This window comes from Pan troglodytes, chromosome 20 (genome assembly GCF_028858775.2).
Source record: "Pan troglodytes isolate AG18354 chromosome 20, NHGRI_mPanTro3-v2.0_pri, whole genome shotgun sequence".
NCBI classification, from domain to species: Eukaryota; Metazoa; Chordata; class Mammalia; order Primates; family Hominidae; genus Pan; species Pan troglodytes.
In genome coordinates, this window is record NC_072418.2 from 14,940,358 (window position 1) to 14,961,762 (window position 21,405).

Genomic DNA, 21,405 nt, shown 5'->3' on the forward strand with positions numbered 1-21,405 from the left:
CAGAAAAATTCACAGTTAACTGAAGACTTCAACACTTCTTCTCAGTAATACAAAGATCCAACAGGCGTAGATTCAGTAAACATTCCTTTTTTATTTTAAAATACTTCACAAAGATTGTATATGTTCATGATGTACAGTTATGTTTTGATGTATATATATACATTCTGTAATGGTTACCACAGTCAAATTAACACACTGATGACCACCCATGCTGTACATTAAATCTCCAGAACGTGTTCACCTTACAACTTGGTTTTTAACCTTTGACCAACATTTCTCCATTTTCCCTACCTTCTGGACTCTAGTAACCACCGTTCCTCCCTCGGCCTTGGAGTTTAAGTTTTTAATATTCCACAATTAAGTGGGATCATGAAGTATTTGCCTATGTCTGCCTTATTTTATAGTGTCCACCAGGTTTATTCATGTGACAAATGTCAGGATTTCCTTTTTACGGCTGAGTAATATTCTGTTTAAATATACATCACACTTTCTTTATTCATCCATTAATGGATGCTAAGTTTGTTTCCGTATGTTGACTATTGTGAATAATGCTGTAATGAACATATGCGGGTGACAGATATCTCTTTGAAATACTGATCACTGCCTTTGGGCATATATGCATATACCCAGGAGTGAGACTGTTGGATCACATGGTAGTTTTTGTTTTTTTTTTTGCAGAACCTCCATATTGTTTTTCACAATGGCTGTACCAATGTACATTCCCACCAACAGTATACAAAGCTTCCTTTTTCTCTGTACTCTAACACTAATCTCTCTTGATAGTACCCATCCTTGCATGTATGAGGTAACATGTAATTGTGGTTTTGATTTGAATTTCTCTAATGATTAGTGATATTAAGTCCCTTTTCATATGCTTTCAGGCCATTTGTATGTCTTCTTTGAAAAAAATGTCCACTCGGTTTTTAAATTTATTTTTTCTTATTGTTTTTACCCCTTGCAGAAACCAGCCTATTTTTCTTAATTTGTTAGTTTTTTGAGATGAGAGGGGTCTCATTATGTTACCCAGGTTGGTGTCGAACTCCTGGATTCAAATGATCTTCCTGACTCACACTTCTGAGTACTGGGACTACAATTGGGCACCATTATGCCCAGCTAATAATTTATTTATTTTAGACATGAAGTCTCCCTCTGTCGCCCAGGTTGGTCCCAAATTCCTAGCCTCAAGCACTCCTCCCAAGTACGTGGAATTATAGGCATAAGCCACGGCACCTGGCCTCCTAAACTTATGAGTGTTCCAACTTGTAATAGACTTCGAAACATATACAACTTGTTGGTGCTTCCCAGGCCAAGCCTCACATTTGGCTTTGATTAGCCTTTATCAAATTATTTCTGCCTCAACAGACTTAATTTTGGTCAACAATTTAACTGAGGTACTTTATAGATAACAGTGTCCATTATACCACAGGAAATACTTCAGTGTTTAAATAATGAGAAAAGCAAAAGCTGTTCCCAATGACAGCTGCTCCCCAACTCACCACAAGAAGGCGAAGTCTTACCCTGTTGAAAACTGTAACAAACCTCCATCAGACAAAGCTACCAGGTGACCATAATGGATCAAAATGAAATTCTGTAACCATGTCTCCGATAACCTAAAAGAAAACAGACTCCAAACTTTAAAAATGACCAGAAATCTCCTAATATGACTTGTGCTTCTTATGAATTAGGGTTAGTGCCACTCTATTCTTTCTGCCTCCTAGATAAGAACTATTAGAATTGTCCAAGCATGGAATTGAGTTCACCTAACAGCATCCAATACAAACACCTCACTTTGTTGAATGGCAATGAAATCACCTAAAAGAAACACAAATCCTGTAAGAAGTCCTCTTGAGCACCCTCTTATTGATAACCCTCCGTCATTGATGCTTTGTGTTCATCCTTATTACAACTCTTTACATGCCACTCTGACTATAGGTGTGATTCTAGTGGTCTCTGGCAAGATGGCACAGACAAAAGCATGCTTTGTTCCTGTGGTATTCTAAATGAGAAATTAGATTCATGAGAAAAATTGTGACCATGTAAGAATTTAAAAAAATTTTTTCCTTTACATTTTAACATTTTTTAAAGAAAAAAAGTACTTGGACTTATATGCAAATGGTAATACTGACTCATTATTTAGAATGTATAATGAATAACCTGACAAAATTACAAAGTTGACCTGAAAATGCATAATTGCAATGGGATATTTTAATATATATTCTCAGGTAATGGAAAATATTAATACAATAGTTGTTAGTATACAAGTTGTTTTAAAAGAGTTAATAAAATATTTCTAAGAAATACCTGCAGAAGTTGTTTGATAAAAATGCATTGTTTTTATCACGTACAAACATAATTGAGAATGTGCACATGATCACATTTGGCTATAATTGGAAATTCTCACGATCTGCCTGACCTAAGACATTTGTTTTCACATAGACTGTGTCAGAGCAGTTACTGCACAATGCAACAGAGGAACAAGCCCCCATGTCGTTCTATGTGACTGTATCACTGTAGCTGTCACAGGGAAATCAGGAACACAGTTATTACCAGTATTAACAGAATGAAGTGTTTACTATGCAAATTAGATCTTGTTTGAATATAATCTAGAGATGAGGGGAATCAGAACAACAGAAAATATCCTCAGCCATGACAATTTTAATTAGTTGCCTGGTGGATTATGTTGATATGGGTAACGTTGTTAACTAAATTTTCTAGAATCTTTTTTTTTTCCATGTTAGAATTCACCAATAGCCTAATGACATGAAAGCTGGGAGGCAGAACTTAAGAAGGCTGCAAGGGGACTGCACGGACACCCGCCTCCTGCCTGTTTTCCTGATACTTTGTCCTGACAATCAAGAGTTTCTTTAAAACACCACTGTCTACTTCTATTTTCTCAGACGGGTAGAGTTCCACAGATGTCTCCACAATCTTCACATCAAAGATATAATTTGCAGTTTGGATTTTCCTGCAAGCCCTCATTTGTCCCTATGCATCTGTCTGTCTCCACGTAGATGGGTCCAAAACCTGACTAATGCCTTCTTCAGTTCTGCCTTCCAACTTTCATGTCAGGCTACTGCTGAATTCCAACATGGCATCCAAAAGGGAATAGATTCTAGAAAATTTAGTTCATGTTACCCATAATGACATAGCACAATCTAAGAGGCACACCTCCAACCTAGATTGTGTTGTCCTATCACAGATCTTACATCTTAATTCAAAGTCTATCATCCATATCTTGGCCAGAAAGAAAAAGAGCAAAATATGGAAATAATTTATATAAGACTATATTTTATAACCTTGGCCCACTATACATTAGCAAGGGAAATAAAATAAGGCTCTTCTAACCAAAAAGAAGAAAGGTTTTCTCCTGAGGAAGGTGGAATATATACATAATGGATAAGGGAAAGCCAATACCTGCCACAGGATGCCAGTAGAAAACTCCCAGTACCAAACTCATTTTTCAATGGCCCAGAACTATTAAGAGAAAAAATTTTATTAACTGACTTAAGGAATTTTATTTAAAAATTTTATTAACTGACTTAAGGAAAAAACACTACCAATTATACTTCTGCACTATTTCTTAAAGAGTATTTACAGAATAATCTCACCTCAATGTTCATTTATGAAAATAAGTAGGAACCCAGAGTCCAGAGATCCACTTTAAGAATGTGGCACTAAGCAGGCAAGGCAGCACACACCTGTAGTCCCAGCTGCTCAGGAAGCTGAGGTGGGAGGATCTCATGAGCCTAGAAGTCCGCAGCCAGCCTGGGCAACGTGGCAAGACCCATCTCAAAAAAAAACCAAAAAAACAAAAAAACTGGCCCAGTGTGGTGGCTCATGCCTATAATCCCAGCACTTTGCGGGGCTGAGGTGGGAGGATTACTTGAGGTCAGGGGAGGTGGCCATCAGCCTGGGTAAGATAATGTTGCCTGTCTCTACAAATATATACGTATATATATACATATATAAAAATATTTTAAAATAAAAATATATTAAAAACTAGGAAGAATCAAAAAGGGATGTGGCACTGATAAATACATTTATAATATTTTTTCATGGCATGAATTTTCTAGAGCATTCTACCTGAATTAAATTATATCAGGCTTTCCTGTATTATTTACATTCATGCAACTACTCTCCAGTATGAACTTTCATATCAACTTTGAAAATCATTAAAATTGAAAAACTTTCGATATTTACATTTATAGTTTCTATTCAGCGTGCACTTTCTTCACATGGTATTGTAAGGATGCACGCCAAATGAAGGCGTTGCCACAATCCTTACATTTATAAGGTTTCTCTCCAGTGTGCATTCTCATGTGCACTCGAAAGCCTGTAAGGAAACTGAAGGGTTTTCCACATTCTTTACATTCATAGGGTTTCTCTCCAGTATGAATTCGTTCATGTATATGAATATAACTGGAACTACTGAAGGCTTTACCACACTGTTTACATTCATAAGGTTTCTCTCCAGTGTGGGTTCTTTCATGTATCTGGAAACCTGCAAGAGTAATGTATGTTTTCCCACATTTTTTACATTCATACTGTTTCTTTGCAGTGTGCATCCTTTCATGTCTTCGGGCAGAACTGCAACAATAAAAGGCTTTCCCACATTCCTTACATTTGTAGGGTTTCTCTCCAGTATGAGTCCTTTCATGTCTTTGAGCTGAGTAGTAGTATCTAAATGCTTTTCCACATTTTTTACACTCAAAGGGTTTATCTCCAGTGTGAGTACTTTCATGTGCTTGAAAACCTAAAGGAGACAAGTAAGTTTTCCCACACAGTTTACATTCATAGTGTTTCTGTGCAGTGTGATTCCTCTCATGTTTTTGAGCAGTACAGTGGTAACTGAAGGCTTTCCCACATTCCTTGCATTTGTAGGGTTTCTCTCCAGTATGAGTCTTTTCATGTCTTTGAGCAGAGTTGTGATATACGAACACTTTTCCACATTTTTTACATTCATAGGGTTTTTCTCCAGTGTGAGTTCTTTCATGTGCTTGAAAACCTACAGAAGATATGTAGGTTTTTCCACATTGTTTACATTCATAGCGTTTCTGTACAGTGTGATTCCTTTCATGTGCTCGAGCAGAATGGCGGTAAATGAAGGGTTTCCCACATTCCTTACATTTGTAGGGTTTCTCTCCAGTATGAGCCTTTTCATGTTTTTGAGCAGATTGGTGGTATCGGAATGCTTTTCCACATTCTTTACACTTAAAGGGTTTATCTCCAGTGTGAGTCCTTCCATGTATTTGGAAAGAACGTTGACAACTGAAGGCTTTCCCACAGGCCTTACATTTGTAGACTATCCCTGCACTGTGTGTTCTTTTATGTTTTTTAAAAGACTGCAGATAACTGAAGGGTTTCCCACATTTCTTACATTTATACGGCTTCTCTCCATATTCCTGACACTTATACAGTTTGTGTCTGGTGTAAGATCTAATGTGCCTGTTAAGGGATGAATGATGGCTCAAGACTTTTCCACATACACTGCTTTCCCAAAGCTTTCCTCCAGAAGGAGTTTTCTTGTTCAGACTGAGATTTGGAATCTGGCTGAAACCTTCTCCACCATGACTACCTTCTTTACTGTCACAGAGTCTCTCTACCATATGATTTCTGTAAAAAATGAGCAGCACATTAATAGTTCATTTTTTAAAGATTTTCTCTTTATTAACTGATACTAGAATAACTATTTTTTCCACTTTCAGGGAAAGTACAGATTTTTTTGTCCTGTCTAAATTGCTTGTGAGGTGAATGTACTGAATGCTGTGGCTCTGCAAGAGGGCTCAAACATAACTGTTATGAAAACAGTGATTTTCATATATGGGTTTCTCTTTTTTTTTTTTTTTTTTGAGACGGAGTCTCACTCTGTCGCCCAGGCTGGAGTGCAGTGGTGCGATCTTGGCTCACTGCAACCTCTGCCACCTGGGGTTCAAGTGATTCTCCTGCCTCAGCCTCCTGAGTAGCAGGGATTACAGGCACCTGCCATTGAGCCCGGCTACTTTTTCACTATGTTGCAGAGGCTGGTCTCGAACTCCTGACCTCACAATCCACCCACCTCGGCTTCCCAAAGTGCTGGGATTATAGGCGTGAGCCACCACGCCTGGACCATGAACATCTATGCCATATTTAACAAAGCACTTTGGGGCCAGGCGTGGTGGCTCACACCTGTAATCCCAGCACTTTGGGAGGCCGAGGCAGGCGGATCACAAGGTCAGGAGATCGAGACCATCCTGGCTAAACACAGTGAAACCCCGTCTCTACTAAAAATACAAAAAATTACCCAGGCGTGGTGGTGGGCGCCTGTAGTCCCAGCTACTCGGGAGGCTGAGGCAGGAGAATGGTGTGAACCCGAGAGGCAGAGCTTGCAGTGAGCCGAGATCACGCCACTGCACTCCAGCTTGGGCGACAGAGCAAGACTCCGTCTCAGAAAAAAAAAAAAAAAGAAAGCACTTTGGGTTATTTTTATTTATTTATTTTTCCCGAGATGGAGCTTCACTCTCGTTGCCCAGGCTAGAGTGCAATGGCACAATCTCGGCTTACTGCAGCCTCCGCCTCCCGGGTTAAAGCGATTCTCCTGCCTCAGCCTCCCGAGTAGCTGGGATTACAGGCATGTGCCACCATGCCCGGCTAATTTTGTATTTTTAGTAGAGATGGGGTTTCTCCATGTTGGTCAGGCTGGTCTTGAACTCCCGACCTCAGGTGATCCGGCTGCCTCAGCTTCCCAAAGTGCTGGGATTACAGGCGTGAGCCACTGCGCTAGCTGGGTTAATATTTTCTAAGAACAGATACATTTGAGGCTCAGCTTGTTTTGTTTCTTTAATTATCAAATTTAATGACATACTAAGATTTTTCTCCTAGAATACTGCTTTCTTTTCTGAGTGTGACTCACCTGAGATTTCTCCCCTGGTTTTTGTACTGCTCTTCAATGTTCCATTCTTTTTGTTTTGTTCCTGAAATGCAGACCCAGAAAAAATTATCATAAATTATTAGAAATTACAGAAAAATTATTAGATTCTAGGTCCATATGTGACCATGCCTGATTTACAAAAGAATTTTGCCTTTTCACATTCCACATCTTGGAATAGCATTGATATCCAAGAAAAAGGTATTCTCTAATTCATTCAACAACATGATGGAATGATTTCATTTTTACCTATAGTGGCCAGGTTCCTGAAGGTTTCCCACATCACATCTCTGTAGAGTTTTTTCTGTGAAGGATCCAGCAAAGCCCATTCCTCCTGGGTGAAGTTCACAGCCACATCTTCAAAGGTCACTGAGTCCTAAAACATTCCAAATGTGTGTAAAGGAGAATGGGTGAGACTGACAGCACTGGACATCTATACTCGAGTCATAAGATGTTCACAATGATTCTGTGATCTCCAGAGATTTATTCTATGAATTTGTTGTCAGAACTCTTAACTCTTTGGCCACACTCCCTCAGAGTAGTTTATGAACACACGAAAATTATTTCTACACTTTCACTGTGATCACAATCATATTGCTTTCCAATGGCAGGATCCAGAGCACTCTGGAAAAGTGAGAGAAATGCTGTACAAAAAAATTCCATTTTAAGACCATCAATTCTTTGTGAGAAAAACTCATCTTCTTCTTATACATCACATCACTCAACATTCCATGAGACACAGGGTCAAACATGGATAATACGTGGATGAATAAAAGCACACTGAAGAACTAGAAGCTTTTTCTACTATTCCCATCCCTAAGCATGAGAACAAGAGGCACGTGGAAATCAAACTTGTAACAATATTTACCTGACCATATTGTCCTGAGGTACTCCAGGATATTCGAGGTAGTCAGATCCAGCCAATTCAATCAAAATATTGGAGAAGTTGGCTGGGCACAATGGCTCACACGTGTAATCCTAGCACTTTGGGAGGCCGAGGTGGGCAGATTATCTGAGCTCAGGAGTTCGAGACCAGCCTGGGCAACATGGTGAAACCCTGTCTTGGTGGCTCACACCTGTAATCCCAGCACTTTGGGAGACCGAGGAGGGTGGATCACCTGAGGTCGGGGGTTCCAGACCAGCCTGGCTAAAATGGTGAAACCCCATCTCTACTAAAAATACAAAATTAGCTGGGTGTGGTGGTGCATGCCTATAATTCCAGCTACTTAGGAGGCTGAGGCAGGAGAATCACTTGAATCTGGGAGGTGGAGGGTACAGTGAGCCAAGATCGCACATTGCACTCCAGCCTGGGCAACGGAGCGAGACTCTGTCTCAAAAAAAAAAAAAAAAAATTAGCTGGGTGTAGTGGTGCGCATCTCTAATCCCAGCTACTCAGGGGGGCTGAGGCACGAGAATAGCTTGAGCCTGGGAGGCAGAGGTTGCAGTGAGCTGAGATAGCACCACTTCTCTCCACCCCAGAGAAGTGTTCATTTTCACTATTTGTGTTAATATTTATCAGAGACTTATTTCTTTCTGTCCCATTTCATGGAGCTATTAAGTTACTGGGAAGTTAGAGCTCAGGCATGAGGAATAAAGCATGACAACTTTAGATAAAATCTCTACACTTCTGAGCCTCAGGGATACTTCCTACCAATTTTTAGCAAATATTTGCCATCCTGAGATGGTAAAATGCCAAAAGAGCTCTTCCCAGCAGAACCATTCCAGTTAACCTTGGGACTTGCTGACCTTGAGGAACAGGTTAAGATTTGCAGTTTACAGGCCAGGCGCGTTGGCTCACGCCTGTAATCCCAGCACTTTGGGAGGCCGAGGCAGGCAGATCACCTGAGGTCGGGAGTTTGAGACCAGCCTGACCAACATGGAGAAACCCTGTCTCTACTAATAATACAAAATTAGCTGGGTGTGGTAGCGCATGCCTGTAATCCCAGCTACTAGGGAGGCTGAGGCAGGATAATTGCTTGAACCTGGGAGACAGAGGTTGCGGTGAGCCTAGATCGCACCATTGCACTCCAGCCTGGGCAATAGGAGTGAAACTCCATCTCAAAAAAAAAAAAAAAAACAGATTTGCAATTTACAATAAAGTGCATTAAAGTCCACAATGATATGATGAATTTTCACATGACTATAAAATGTATAAAAGGTTCTCAGCAGAGGTTTCCTCCAAAAGAACATAAAATGCCCTTTCTCCAATTTAAGAAGGAAGTGATTCCCCAGCCACTCTAGAGAAGAGGGATAAGAGTTAAATTGAACTTCTTTTCAGAAACCATACGAGAAAGTAGAGTGAAATATTTAAAGTTCTGAAAGAAAAAATCTGTATCAAGCAAAATTATCCTTCAAATGAGTCTGTAGTACTTTCTGAGACAAAAATTGAGGGAATCTGTCACCAGTACACCTGCTTTGCAAGAAATGTTAAATTCACCAGAAAGAAAGTAAATGACAAAGAAAGGTACTGCAATAGAAAAGGCATAAGTGGAAGCAAAATATAATCATTTTCTCATCCTTGATTAATGTGACAGATAACAGGTTGTTCAAAGTAATAATAGCTACAACATATAAGTACAGTTTATGGATAAGTGAAATGAGTAACAGCATTGTTATGAGGGAGGAATTGGGCATACTCTATTATGAGTTACTTGGGCAACCAGTGAAGTGGCCTAAGATTGCTAGAAAGAGGGCTTGGGATAGCTGTATACTGAAAACTCAAGGGCAACCATTAAAATAGTGTAAAAAAAAAAGTATAATCAATATGTTAAGACAGGGAAAAAATGAAATCAGGTAAGGTAAAGAGTCAAACACTGAAGTCACAAAGAAAATTAAAAAGTATGTAATCTACAAGTAAACTACCTAATTATATGTTGCCTACAAGAAACTTTTTTTTTTTTTTTTTTTTGAGAGACAGAGTCTCACTCTGTCTCCCAGGCTAGAATGCACTGGCACAATCTTGGCTCACTGCAACCTCCGCCTCCAGGGTTTAAGCGATTCTCCTGCCTCAGCTTCCCAAGTAGCTGGGACTATGGGCGTGTGCCACCACACCCAGCTAATTTTTTATTTTTTAGTAGAGACAGGGTTTTGGTTTACGTTGGCCAGCTAGTCTCGAACTCCTGACCTTAGGTGATGTGCCCACCTCAGCCGCCCGAAGTGCTGGGATTACAGGCGTAAGCCACTGCACCTGGCTTTTTTTTTTTTTTTTTTTTTCTGAGACAGAATTGTGCTCTGTTGCCCAGGCTGGAGTGCAGAGGTGTGGTCTCAGCTCACTGCAACCTTCGACTCTTGGGTTCAAGATTCTCCTGTCTCAGCCTCCTGAGTAGCTGGGATTACAGGCACATGCCACCACACCTGGCTAATTTTTTTGTATTTTTAGTAGAGAGAGGGTTTTGTCATGTTGGCCAGGCTGGTCTCAAACTCCTGACTTCAGGTAATCCACCTGCCTTGGCCTCCCAAAGTGCTGGGATTACAGGCGTGAGCCACTGTACCCGCCCAAGGAGTTGATTCTCTAAGAGGACATAGAGAATCTATGTATAATCTTTAGCATACATGTGCATAATAAAAGAACTGCAAAATGCACAAGGCAAAATGTGATAGGACTACAAGGAGAGATACATGAATCCATGACTATGGTTGAGATTTCAACACCCTCCTACCAGTAATTAAGAGATCCAGTAGGCAGAAAAAAAAACAGGAAGGACAGGCCGAGTACAGTGGCTCACGCCTATAATCCCAGCACTTTGGGGATGCTGAGGTAGGGGGATCGCTTGAAGCCAGGAGTTTGAGACCAGCATGGCCAACTAGCAAAACCCATCTCTACTTAAAATACAAAAATTAGCCAGGCGTGGTGGCAGGTGCCTGTAATCCCAGCTACTGGGGAGGCTGATGCAGGAGAATCGCTTGAACCCGGGAGGCAGGGGTTACAGTGGGCCCAGATCGCACCACTGCACTCCAGCCTGGGTGACACAGCGAGACTCTGTCTCGAAAAAGGAAAAAATAAGAAGGACACAGGTGAATTGAATAGCACCAAACAATAGATTCCACTGAAATACATGGAATCCTTCATCCAACTACAGCAGTATACACATACTTCTCAAGTTCACATGGAACAGTCACCAAGATAAGATAGACTACATTGTGGGACATAAAACAAACCTAATCCAGAAGATCACAGCAGATTAAAAAAAAAAACACTTTAACAAACTTGAAAGAAAAATTATATAAAATATGCTTGCAGACTACAATGACAATATAAAAATCAATAACAAAAAAACAGTTGAAAAACCTCAAAATACTTGCAGATTAAACCACACACCTCTAAACGACCCACGGATGAAAGTAGTAGTTTTAAGGGCACTTAAAAACTAGTTTTTTCCTTTTTAAAAATTTTTTCCTTTTGTGTTAAAAAGCAGCCCTCAAAATCTCATAAAACTATTTTTACCTAAATGAATGAAAGGCTGGGCCTGGTGGCTCACACCTGCAATCCCAGCACTTTGGAGGCCAAGGTGGGCCGACTGCCTGAGGTCAGGAGTTCGAGACCACTCTGGCCAACCTGGTGAAACCCTGTCTCTACTAAAAATACAAAAAAATCAGACGAGAATGGTGGCATGCACCTGTAATCTCAGCTACTTGGGAGGCTGAGGCGGGGGAATTGCTTGAACCAGGGAAGTGGAGGTTGCAGTGAGCCACAATCGCACCACTGCACTCCAGCTTGGGCGACAGAGCGAGACTCCATCTCAAAAATAATAATAATAATAATAAAATAAAAAATAAATGAATGAAAATACAGCTTATTAAACTTTGTAGGGGCTAGGCGTGGTGGCTCACGCCTATAATCCCAGCACTTTGGGAGGCTGAGGTGGATGGATCACTTGAGGTCAAGAGTTCGAGACCAGCCTGGGGCAACCTGGCAAAACCCCATCTCTACTAAAAATACAAAAAAATTAGCCAGGCATGGTGGCACATGCCTGTAATCCCAGCTACTTGGGAGGCTGAGGCACGGGAATCGCTTGAACCTGGGAGGCAGAGGTTGTGGTGAACCAAGATCGTGCCACTGCACTCCAGCCTGGGTGACAGAGTGAGACTCCGTCTCAAAACACACACACACACACACACACACACACACACACACACACCTTTGTGGGACACAGCAAAAGTATATACATAGAGGACAAGTATGCTACTGAACATATACACTAGAAAGGAAGAAAAATATATAATCGATTATCTAAGCATGTGCTTTAGGAAATTAGAAAAAGCAAATTAAAACCATAGTAAGCAAAAGAAAAGAAATTTTTTCAAATACTGAAACTGCAAGAAATAAAAAAAAAATCAAAACCAAAAGCCAGCTCTTTGAAAAGATGAATAAAATTGATTAAAAAATCTAGTCAAGCTAACTGAGGAAAACAAAGAGGATAGAAATTACTAATATCACAAATGAAAAGGAAAATGAAAATGAGAAAGCATTTGGCTAAGTACAACTTCCATTTATGACAGCAAACTAGCAATAGAGAGAAACTACTGCTTAAGAAAGAACATCTACAAGAAACTTACAGCTAACATCATACTTAATAGTGAAAAACAAGATGCTTTCCCAGTAAGATGAAGAACAAGGCAAGGGAGTCCTCTCACACAGCATTTCTATTCAACATGGGACTGGCACATAGTGTGGGGTTGCATCAGAAGCCTGTGGACAACTTATGACCATCTGGCTACCTACAGGGCCACAAGAAGGGGGTGCTAAAGCCTACGTAGTCTGGCCGGGCACGGTGGCTCATTCCTGTAATCCCAGCACTTTGGGAGTCCAAGGTGGGCGGATCACCTGAGGTCAGGAGTTCGAGACCAACCTCAACATGGAGAAACCCCGTCTCTACTAAAAATACAAAATTAGCCAGGCATGGTGACACGTGCCTGTAATCCCAGCTACTAGGGAGGCTGAGGCAGGAGAATTGCTTGAACCTGGGGAGGCGGAGGTTGCAGTGAGCCGAGATCACACCATTGCACTCCAGCCTGGGCAACAAGAACGAAACTCTGTCTCAAAAAAAAAAAAAAACAGCCTACATAGTAAAGGAGTCTGAGGGCATTAATTGCATGGCAATTTGGACAGTCTAGAAGCCTCTGTGGTAGAAATACCCATTCAAGGTGGGCCAACCTGCAAGTCACAGCATAACTGGATTTAATTAAAATTTGCGCACAAGGATTATGTTGCCTCCAGCAGAACAAAGAACAAAAGAATCTAAAAGATATTGTGATGGTGAGAAAGTCAATAGCTATTTCTTAGCCTGGCCAACATGGTGAAACCTCATCTCTACTAAAACTACAAAAAAATTAGCCAGGCATGGTGGTGTATGCCTGTAATCCCAGCTACTCAGGAGGCTGAGGCAGGGGAATTGCTGGAACCTGGGAGGCAGAGATTGCAGTGAGCCGAGATCCACTGCACTCCAGCCTGGGTGACAGAGAGACCCTGCCTCAAAATACAAAAACAAAAACATGCTATTTCTTCACTATGTCAGAGAGGATGCGGTCCTCTGCTTACCACATAATTTTCAGGAATTTAGCCAAGGTGTCAGTGCCTCTTACATTCTAGATGGGGCAATAGCCCTTCCACTTTTTGTAAGCTCTTTTCTTTCAATATTTGTATGTCTTGAATGAATGTCAAATGACTGTCCCCAGAGAGCAATTACTTTTTTTTTTTTTTTTTTTTTTTGAGACGGAGTCTTGCTCTGTCACCCAGGCTGGAGTGCAGTGGTACAATCTTGGCTCACTGCAACCAACCTCTGCCTCCCAGGTTCAAGTGATTCTTGTGCCTCAGCCTCCCAAGTAGCTGGGATTACAGGCGCTCACCATCACACCGGGCAAATTTTTGCATTTTTTAAAGTAGGGACAGGTTTTTGCCATGTTGGCCAGGCTGGTCTCAAATTCCTGACCTCGAGTGATCTTCCCGCCTCAGCCTCCCACAGGTGTGGGATTACAGGCATGAGCCACTGCTCCTGGCCAGCAATGACTCTAACGTAATGCCATGCCTGTGCTCCTGAAGAAAGGTACATAAAATTTAGATCTTGCCGGCAAAGACTGCAATAGCAAGGCTACTGAGGTTCCCTGAATAGAAACCAGATAAAGGTGGACCACATCCCTTCAAAGGTGAAGGTAAACTGCAGCTAAGTCTGTTGAAATAGAGACTGAACAAAACCTATACAAATCTGTGACTCCAGAATATCTACCACTTGTTCATTGGATGGAATCAGTATTTTCCATAATGTTGGATATTGGGTGTAGGGGCTCAATAGGTTGGGATTACAGCAGTAAATTGCAACAGTCCACTTTGAGGCACCCAGATTTAAGAACAAGGCCAAATTAGGCTGGGTGTGGTGGCTCACACCTATAACCCCAGCACTTTGGGAGGTTGAGGAGGGTAGGTCACCTGAGGTCAGGAGTTCGAGCCCAGCCTGGCCAACATGGTGAAACCCCGTCTTTACTTAAAAAAATACAAAAATTGGCCAGGCGTGGTGGCTCGTGCCTGTAATCCCAGCACTTTGGGAGGCCGGGGCAGGTGGATCACGAGGTCAGGAATTTGAGAGCAGCCTGGCCAACATGGTGAAACTCCGTCTCTAATAAAAATATAAAAATTAAAAATATAAAAATTAACCGGGCGTGGTGGCGCGTGCCTGTAATCCCAGCTACCTGGGAGGCTGAGGCAGGAGAATCATTTGAAACTGGATGGTGGAGGCTGTAGTGAGCCGAGATCGCGCCACTGCACTCCAGCCCCGGCAACAGCAAAACTCTGTCTCAAAAAAAAAAAAAAAAAATTCAACTGGGCGTTGTGGTGCACGGCTGTAATCCCAGCTACTCGGGAGGCCAAGGCAGAAGAATCACTTGAACCCGGCTGGTGGAGGTTACAGTGAGCCAAGATTGCACCACTGCACTCTAGCCTGGGCGATAAAGCGAAACTCTATCTCAAAACAAAAAAACAAAAACAAACAAAAAACAGGCCAGGCCAAATTAGGCTGTTAAAAGGAGAAATACTCAGCCAAGTGCAGTGGCTCATGTCCGTAATCCAAGCACTTTGGGAGGCTGAGGTAGGAGGACTGCTTGAGCCCAGGAGTTCAAGACCAGCCTGGACAACATAGTGAGATCTCATCTCTACAAAAAAAAAAAAAAAAATTAGCTGAGCATGGTGGCGCACCTGTGGTCTCAGCTTCTCAGGAAGCTGATGCAGGAGGATGCTTCAGCCCAGGTGTTGGAGGCTGCAGTGAGCTGTGATTGCATCACTGGATTCCAGCGTGGGCAACAGAGTGAGATCTTGTCTCAAAAAAAAAAAAAAAAAGCACTGGGGATAACTGCCCCTTCACTACAACCATACAACCATTAATGGTTTTGTATAATAGCTGTCAATCCTTCAAGGCCCATCAATTTACATTGAGTCATATTAACTAATTTAATTGGGGAGTAAGTTTCATGGGGTCCCATTTTGTCAATCTAATTTGTAACTGCCAAAGACCTAATTTGAATTTATGGCCAGGTGCAGTGGCTCATGCCTGTAATTCCAGCACACTGGGAGGCCACAGCAGGTGAATCACTTGCGGCCAGGAGTTTGAGACCAGCCTAGCCAACATGGCAAAACCTCGTCTCTACGAAAAACACAAGAATTAGATGGGCGTGGTGGCAAGTGCCTGCAATCCCAACTACTCAGGAGGCTGAGGCAGGAAAATTGCTTAAACCTGAGAGGCGGAGGCTGCAGTGAGCTGAGATCCCGCCACTGCACTCCAGCCTAGGTGACAGAGCGAGACTGTCTCAATAAATAAATAAATAAATAACTCACTAGTTCAGAGCTTCCTTGGTCACTGTGGGATTTTTTAAGGGCTGTTGTCTCACCCTGTCACCCAGGCTGGAGTGCAGTGGCACAGTCACAGCTCACTGCAGCCTCAACCTCCCAGGCGCAAGCTACCCTCCCACCTCAGCCTCCCAAGCAGCCAGGACTACAGGTGCGTGCCACTACACCCGGCTAATTTTTGTATTTTTTGTAGACACAGGGTCCCACCATGTTGCCCAGGCTCGTCTTGAACTCATGGGCTCAAGCAATCCACCTACCTTGGCCTCCCAAAGTGCTGGGATTACAGGCATGAGCCACCGCACCTGGCCCTATGTGATATTTTAAGACAATTTGTTCTATAATACAACCAAGAATGACTTAGCCAACACAATAGTTATGATGGCTAAGGAGAGGCACAGGGATTTCTGCTCTATTTATTTTATATTCACTAACTCCTCTATGATTATCAGGATACCTTCATTAAATTTGATGGGATACCCAGGTATAACTATAACATGAGCCCTAGTATTAATCCCATGAAGGTTTATCAACTGATACAGATGTTAAAATTCAGAACCTACATTATAGAGGCCAAAAACCCAAGGAGTTCCCTTTTATGATTTTTGTTATGCAAATTCCTTTAATACATTTCCAACTGGGTCAAACTGTGGACTTTTGTTTCATCAGTGTTTTTTTCTTTTGTTCCTTCCCTTCCCTGCTTTGTTTTTTGGTTACTGGATGTACTCTGGGGGAGGGTGTGTCCTCTCTAACCTGGTACTAATATTTTTTTTCCCCACCAGAGAGCCTGTGTCATCACGGTGTCATCACTGTTATCAGGGTGAAGCACCTCCCCTACGGCAATGGTTGCTCTAGAAGGTTTAAAAACCCCAGGTTTAAGTCAGGTTTGAACTAACTTCTTTGCTATGCCACAACTATGCCATGGGTGTTATCCCCCACTAAACCCAAAGGTCAAGCTCTCTGTTGTGGGAGAGGCGCATGAAGCAGCAGCAATAGCACTTTAGGGTCTTGGGGAAGCTTCTGCTGTTAAAGAGTGTGGACTCAGTCCATCATCTAATGGCTGCTGTTCCCCACCTTCCCTCCCTGTCCTCTTTTTGAAGGACTGCTCTTCCAGGGGCAGCCACATAATGACCAACCTCTGACACAGTGTATACAGTCTCCCCTCCACTCCCACTCTTTACATTTGGGGCAACCCAGGCATCAGTCACAACTTCACTATAAATACACAGGTCTCAGGCCGCCACTGCGAGAGGAGCCGCCACCATGTCCGCGCATCTGCAATGGATGGTCGTGCAGAACTGCTCCAGTTTCTGATCAAGAGGAATAAGCCGACCTACAGCACCAAGCCCAGTAACTTGAAGGCCCCAGCTCCTTCCGCTACAACGGGCTGATTCACCACAAGACTGTGGGCGTGGAGCCGGCAGCCGAGGACAAAGGTGTGGTGGTGGTCATGAAGCAGAGATCCGGCCAGCCGAAGCCTGCCACCTCCTACGCGCGGACCACCATCAGCAAGAATGCTGGCGCCACGCTCAGCAGCATCAGACACATGATCCTCAAGAACAAGTACCGCCCCGACCTGCGCATGGCAGCCATCCGCAGGGTCAGCGCCATCCTGTGCAGCCAGAAGCCTGTGATGGTGAAGCGGAAGCGGACCCGCCCCACCAAGAGCTCCTGAGCCCCCTGCCCCCAAAGCAATAAAGAGTCAGCTGGCTTTCTCACCACCAGCCCCTCATGCCCGCAAAAAACAAAAACAAAAAAACAAAACAAAAACACAGGTAGGTCCTTGCCCAGGATGTAAACCCAGGACCACTTTAAGGAAGGCCCTACTCCCATACTCCAGCTCCCCAATTCCAAGGAATTATCAAAAACTGTCAACTAAGGTCAGCTGAATCTAGAACCAGACTTGGTAGGGCTCAACAATGGAAGAAACACAGAGCAGCACAGCACAAAGCATGTGCTCCCAGTAAGCAGCAGCTCAAACTCTAAATGGGCCATAGAGCAGGTCAGCAATTCAGAACAAGAGAAGATAGACCCATGAGTGGTGGTCAATATCTAGACATCTTGTTCACAGCACCAACTGCTAGTCACCTAGAAGGGCGAGGCTGCAATGATGACACTGATGACAGTGGGTCTCACACACACTGAGAGGGTATGAAAAGGCTTATTACTCCCATGACTGAGGTCTCTAGGGAGAACAGGGCAGGCCTCTCAAGCAGGTGGGAAATGGCTTAAAAAAGCAAGGAAGGGAACTTGCCCAGGGTGTTTACTGTGGTTGGAAGTGGGGCTGGGCGCAAGTTCCTCTGCATGGGCAGCTGGTTATGTGGTTTGAGTCTCCTGCCCATGACAGAGGAAGGATGCCCAGGCCTTCTCAGCTTGTCCAGAAGTAGGGCATGAAGGGAAGAGGATGAAGTGGTCAATTGTGAAACATTAAAAATGTAGAGTCCAACCACTAATTACAAGAACAATGGTGAACAGGGCCAGGCATAGTGGCTCTGGTGGCTCACGCTTGCAATCCCAATGCTTTGGAAGGCCAAAGTGGAGGATCGCTTGAGCCCAGGAGTTCAAGACCAGCCTGAGCAACATAGCCAGACCCCATCTCTATATAAAAAATGAAGTAGCTGGGTGTGCTGGCATGTGACTGTAGTCCTAGCTACTCAGGAGGCTGAGATGGGAGAATCACTTGAGCTCAGTTCAAGGTTACAGAGAGCTATGATTGCACTACTGCACTCCAGCCTGGGTGACAGAGCAAGACCATGTCCTCTGTCTCTAACAATAACAACAACAACAAAAAAGACAATGTGTTCAACAATAGTGAATAGGAAAAATACGCATTTACAATTGCTTGTTTTTACATAAAGAAACACTAACAGATGCACAAGTTATTATCAAAACTGGTTATCTGGGGGTGGCTGGAGCAAGAGCACTAGGGTAAACCAGGATATTCTAGCAGTAAGTTTTCTCAACCCACACTTTCTTTTAGATTTTTTTAAACCTTTGTGTGTATTTTAAATGATTGAAAAAAATTATATAAACCATACTTTACTATTAGCCATTATTTTTAATTAACTTGTTTCTAAAATTTATTGACTTTTAACTTTTTTTAAACATAGGAAACCATTGTAAGATTTCATCCTTTAAATAATGGGTATAAAAGTGTAAATTAAGAAAAAAATCTCTAACTAAATGACAAATTGCATCATATTTTATCTTTCTACTGTATCCCAGAGGGCAGTGCTTTCAGGAATGAGTAGCCTATTTAATGCATGATGGATTTAAACCTAACTCTAAATGTAGAAAAGTCTCAAAGATACATAAGTTTTGAGTAGTTTCCCTCGTATCATTAAAATAGGAACTCAATTGAATTTTCATCTTATTAAAATAAAAATTCATTTTTCTTTTTCTTTTTTCTCTTTTTTTGGTGGAGTCTCACTTTGATGCCCAGGCTGGAGTGCAATGGTGCGACCTCAGCTCACTGCAACCTCCGCCTCCCAGGTTCAAGCAATTCTCCTGCCTCAGCCTCCCGAGTAGCTGAGATTACAGGCGCACACCACCACACCAGGCTAATTTTTGTATTTTTAGTAGAGACAGGGTTTCACCGTGTTAGCCAGGATGGTTTTGATCTCCTGACCTCATGATCTGCCCGCCTCGACCTCCCAAAGTGTTGGGATTACAGGCCTGAGCCACTGCGCCCGGCCCAAAATTCATTTTTCTTAAAGAGTAGAGCCTTTTAAATGTCACATCCTCTAGGGCATATGCACATGCAAAACTGACTTAATGAAAAATGTACCCGAGAACTTCAATGCACTCATCTTGCATCTTGAGATTCTTTTGCACAAAAGGAACACAATTCTGCTTGGTTCCAGAATTGTCTTGCCTTACATCATATTTATCAACTTTCATTTTCAAAGCCAAAGAAACGAAAATCCTACACACTCACATGTATAAATTACAAAATGCTAAGGGAAACTACAGTTGAAGCACCACAGTAAACAGAAAAAGGAATCCAAAGGAAAGAAACACAAATATTCTAATCAGCTTAGCAGCCTGCTTCCCCACAATTCAGAATTGTAAAATCCACACAAAGAAGGTCAAACACCCTAACAAGCTGGGGGTTCAGACTCTCACCATTAAGGTGTAACACCTAGAGTAGTTCAGTCCCAGATTCAGTGTAAGGTTCTGACCCAAATGAACTCTCAAATTCATCAATCTTTTTTTTTTTTTTTTTCGGAGACGGAGTTTCACTCTTATTGCCCAGGCTGGAGTGCAATGGCGCGATCTCCAGCTCACCGCAACCTCCACCTCATGGGTTCAAGCAATTCTCCTGCCTCAGCCTCCCGAGCAGCTGGGATTACAGGCATGTGGCACCACACCCAACTAATTTTGTATTTTTAGTAGAGACGGGGTTTCTCCATGTTGGTCAGGGTGGTCTCGAACTCCCGACCTCAGGTGATACACCCGCCTCAGCCTCCCAAAGTGCTGGGATTACAGGCATGAGCCACCATGCCTGGCTTCAAATTCATCAATCTTAGATCCAGGAGACAAAAGTCCTGACTTCACAGACTTTCTCAACATGTAAATATTACACTCTGAATGCAGCAACACTGGGGATGCAAAACTGAAGGCCGGGAGTGGTGGCTCATGCCTGTGATCCCAGCACCTGGCAGGCCAAGATGGGAGTCCCTGAGGCTACAAGTTTGAGACCAGCTTGGGCAATGTATCAAGACCCTGTCTCTACAAAAAACAAAAAACAAAAAAACAAAAAAATTAGCGCTGGGTGCAGTGGCTCACACCTGTAATCTCAGCACTTTGGGAGGCTGAGGTGGGCAGATCAGGAGGTCAGGAGACCGAGACCATGCTGGCTAACATAGTGAAACCCCGTCTCTACTAAAAATACAAAAAATTAGCTGGACGTGGTGGCAGGCGCCTGTAGTCCCAGCTACTCGGGAGGCTGAGGAAGGAGAATGGCGTAAACCCAGGAGGCAGAGCTTCCAGTGAGCCGAGATGGCACCACTGCACTCCAGCCTGGGCGATAGAGCGAGACTCCGTCTCAAAAAAAAAAAAAAAAAAAAAAAATTAGCCAAGCATGATAGCATGTGCCTGTAGTCCTAGCTACTTGGGAGGCTGAGGTGGGAGGATCACTTGAGCCCAGGAGGCTGCAGTGAGCCAGACTGTGCCACTGCACCCCAGCCTGGGTGACAGAGTAAGACCCTGTATCAAACGAAACAACAACTACCCCTCAAATCCACTGTCTAAAAACAGGCCCAAGGAAACTACAATTACAACCCCAGAAGTATCACACTGTTCCCCTCCCCACCACATACATGTGGATCCCCAGTTTTCCAATGCTCAGTTTCTGTCAGTACCAAAGGGGTCTTTCCTTGATAGGTGTGAGTACGTAGGACACCTGCTCTCCTTGATAAGAGTGAGTACATAGGACACCTGCAGGGGAGGCACCCTAAGGAGAACCACCTGGGTCTTAATTACTTCCCTTGGCAGAGTCAAATGCGGCCTTACCTTCTAGTCACTGCCTCAGGCCTCCGCTCACCAGTCATGTGGCTTTAGAACACTTTTGATATTTTAAATGAGAAAAACCCAGTGTTTCAAGAATTCAGCAAAATCACTCAAACCAAGTATTTATGTATAAAGCATGGAAGCAAACTGTAAAACATTA

General features: G+C 42.8%; 1 protein-coding gene and 1 pseudogene across 6 annotated transcripts in view; one reads left to right on the forward strand and one right to left on the reverse strand.

Moving 5' to 3' along the window:
* Positions 1 to 21,405, reverse strand: part of LOC100615906 (zinc finger protein 44) — a 70,442-nt gene that overhangs the window by 18,480 nt on the left and 30,557 nt on the right. For 3 of the 6 annotated variants that reach the window (XR_010153724.1, XR_010153725.1, XR_010153726.1), the window contains 5 exons: positions 7,154 to 7,280; positions 6,890 to 6,950; positions 4,201 to 5,613; positions 3,415 to 3,474; positions 1,497 to 1,610 (listed from right to left, as the gene is read on the reverse strand). Coding sequence is in view for 2 of the 6 variants with exons in the window: in XM_063801245.1 (XP_063657315.1) it covers positions 7,279 to 7,280 (2 nt within the window). In the remaining 4 variants the exon portion in view is untranslated. Of the gene's footprint in view, positions 1 to 71; positions 1,611 to 3,414; positions 3,475 to 4,200; positions 5,614 to 6,889; positions 6,951 to 7,153; positions 7,281 to 8,142; positions 8,232 to 21,405 lie in introns of those variants that run through there. The other 3 variants (XR_008541117.2, XM_063801245.1, XM_063801246.1) reach the window with 3 other exon arrangements.
* On the forward strand, positions 16,983 to 17,506 carry LOC129138118 (large ribosomal subunit protein eL28-like; annotated as a pseudogene).